Below are 1,541 nucleotides of genomic sequence, written 5' to 3'. Positions count from 1 at the left end.
GCATACACATGACATTTTTAGTGTATTGGAATAATATTTGATAGGTCAATAAGATGACTTTAGAGTAAAGCTCATGACGGCCCACAAAAGAAATATGAGATCAGGGTAAAGAATGCTTGAGGTTTGGCTCTTGTAAGTCCTCGCATTATGTGCCTCGGTAAGGCCAAAAGGGGATTAATTTATTGTGTTTTGTTTCTGAGTCAGATAAGCTGGTGGAACATTGGTTTAACTGATAAAGGAAAGTTTCGTTTTAATGTATACCTGTTGTTTCTCATACATATTTTTCATATAAGTATGCTATTATTATCACTATTTATATATTCCTTTAAACTTCCGTATTGATATTTGTATGTGACCAGAAACATTGTTATTTTGCCATATCCAAGTAGAAATTGATCTCTTTCCCTTTTTCAGCAAATATAAAAAATGGAAGGTGTCGTAGAGAACTTTTCGGTGGTGGACAGTATGCCCATGATATCAGAGGAGCCAGAGAGTGCAGGTCACATTATTGCTACCGTAACAAATAAGGACAGCAATGGACAACAGATCACCATCATTAATGATGTAGAATCAACCATCAAGAGTAGAAAGAGTGGCAGCATGGAAGAACAGACCCACACCATTCATGCAGCCAAATCAGAGGAGCAGATCATCCCTGAAGCCATGACACAGATTATCACCACATCAGAGGGCACACACATCATAGCTGCTGATGGGGGTCACGAACACCAAAGCCCTCAGATCATCACAGCTTCTGATGGATCGCAGATCTTTGCTCACAAAGATGGCCACATCATCAGCACAGATACAGGCCAGATCATGACCCATGAAATCAGCAACGATGGTCAGATCTTCACCAACAGTGGGGGTGAACTCATCACAGATGAAACAAGTCACATCATCATGAATGACGGAAGCATCACTACAGATGGCAGAGGGAACATTCTTCATGCGGGAGGCCAAGTTATAACAGAAAATGGCAAAGCCCACATTCTCTCTGCTGATGGAGAAGTGATTGCCGTGGATAGCAGCTTGCTTGAAGGTGCACATGACCTTCAGGAACACGTTACAGAGGTAAGATGCATGGAATAAGCCCGACTTTTGTTTGTAGACCTGCATTTCAGAATAGATATTTAATATGGTGTTCTGAGGTGATCTAGAAGTATGTGAAAGATTTCTAATTGGTTTTGCTTGTAGGTCATTGAAGAGACAGCAGCAGATGAGGAGGCTGCTCTACGGGACCCTTTGCTAAGAAGAATAAAAAAAGAACCTGAAGACCCAGAGTCTGCCACGATACAGATTCGTGTCAATGCTTCTTCGCCAAGAAAGAAGGACGTCTCGCAGTCAGTCAAAGAGGTATGGCGCAGCTATAATAATATTGTTTTTATTTTTGGTAGGATAATTTTTTTTTATTCTCTTTCCTTGAAATAATTTTTCTAAATCAGTTTATTATTGAAATTCTAGGCACTTTCATATTTATGAACTGCTTAAGTTCATGAAAATTGTGTTCTAAAAGTAATCATCTCAATGAAACCATGTAC

At 39.6% G+C, this 1,541-nt stretch overlaps 1 protein-coding gene across 2 annotated transcripts in view; it reads left to right on the top strand.

Moving 5' to 3' along the window:
• Positions 1 to 1,541, top strand: part of LOC119586810 — a gene marked incomplete at its 3' end in the record, with an annotated part of 12,765 nt that overhangs the window by 2,376 nt on the left and 8,848 nt on the right. For both annotated transcript variants that reach the window (XM_037935535.1, XM_037935534.1), the window contains 2 exon segments: positions 415 to 1,074; positions 1,198 to 1,356. In XM_037935535.1, the coding sequence (XP_037791463.1) occupies positions 427 to 1,074; positions 1,198 to 1,356 (807 nt within the window).

This window comes from Penaeus monodon, chromosome 22, assembly GCF_015228065.2.
Source record: "Penaeus monodon isolate SGIC_2016 chromosome 22, NSTDA_Pmon_1, whole genome shotgun sequence".
Classification (NCBI taxonomy): domain Eukaryota; kingdom Metazoa; phylum Arthropoda; class Malacostraca; order Decapoda; family Penaeidae; genus Penaeus; species Penaeus monodon.
This window is presented reverse-complemented; position numbering and strand designations above follow the sequence as displayed.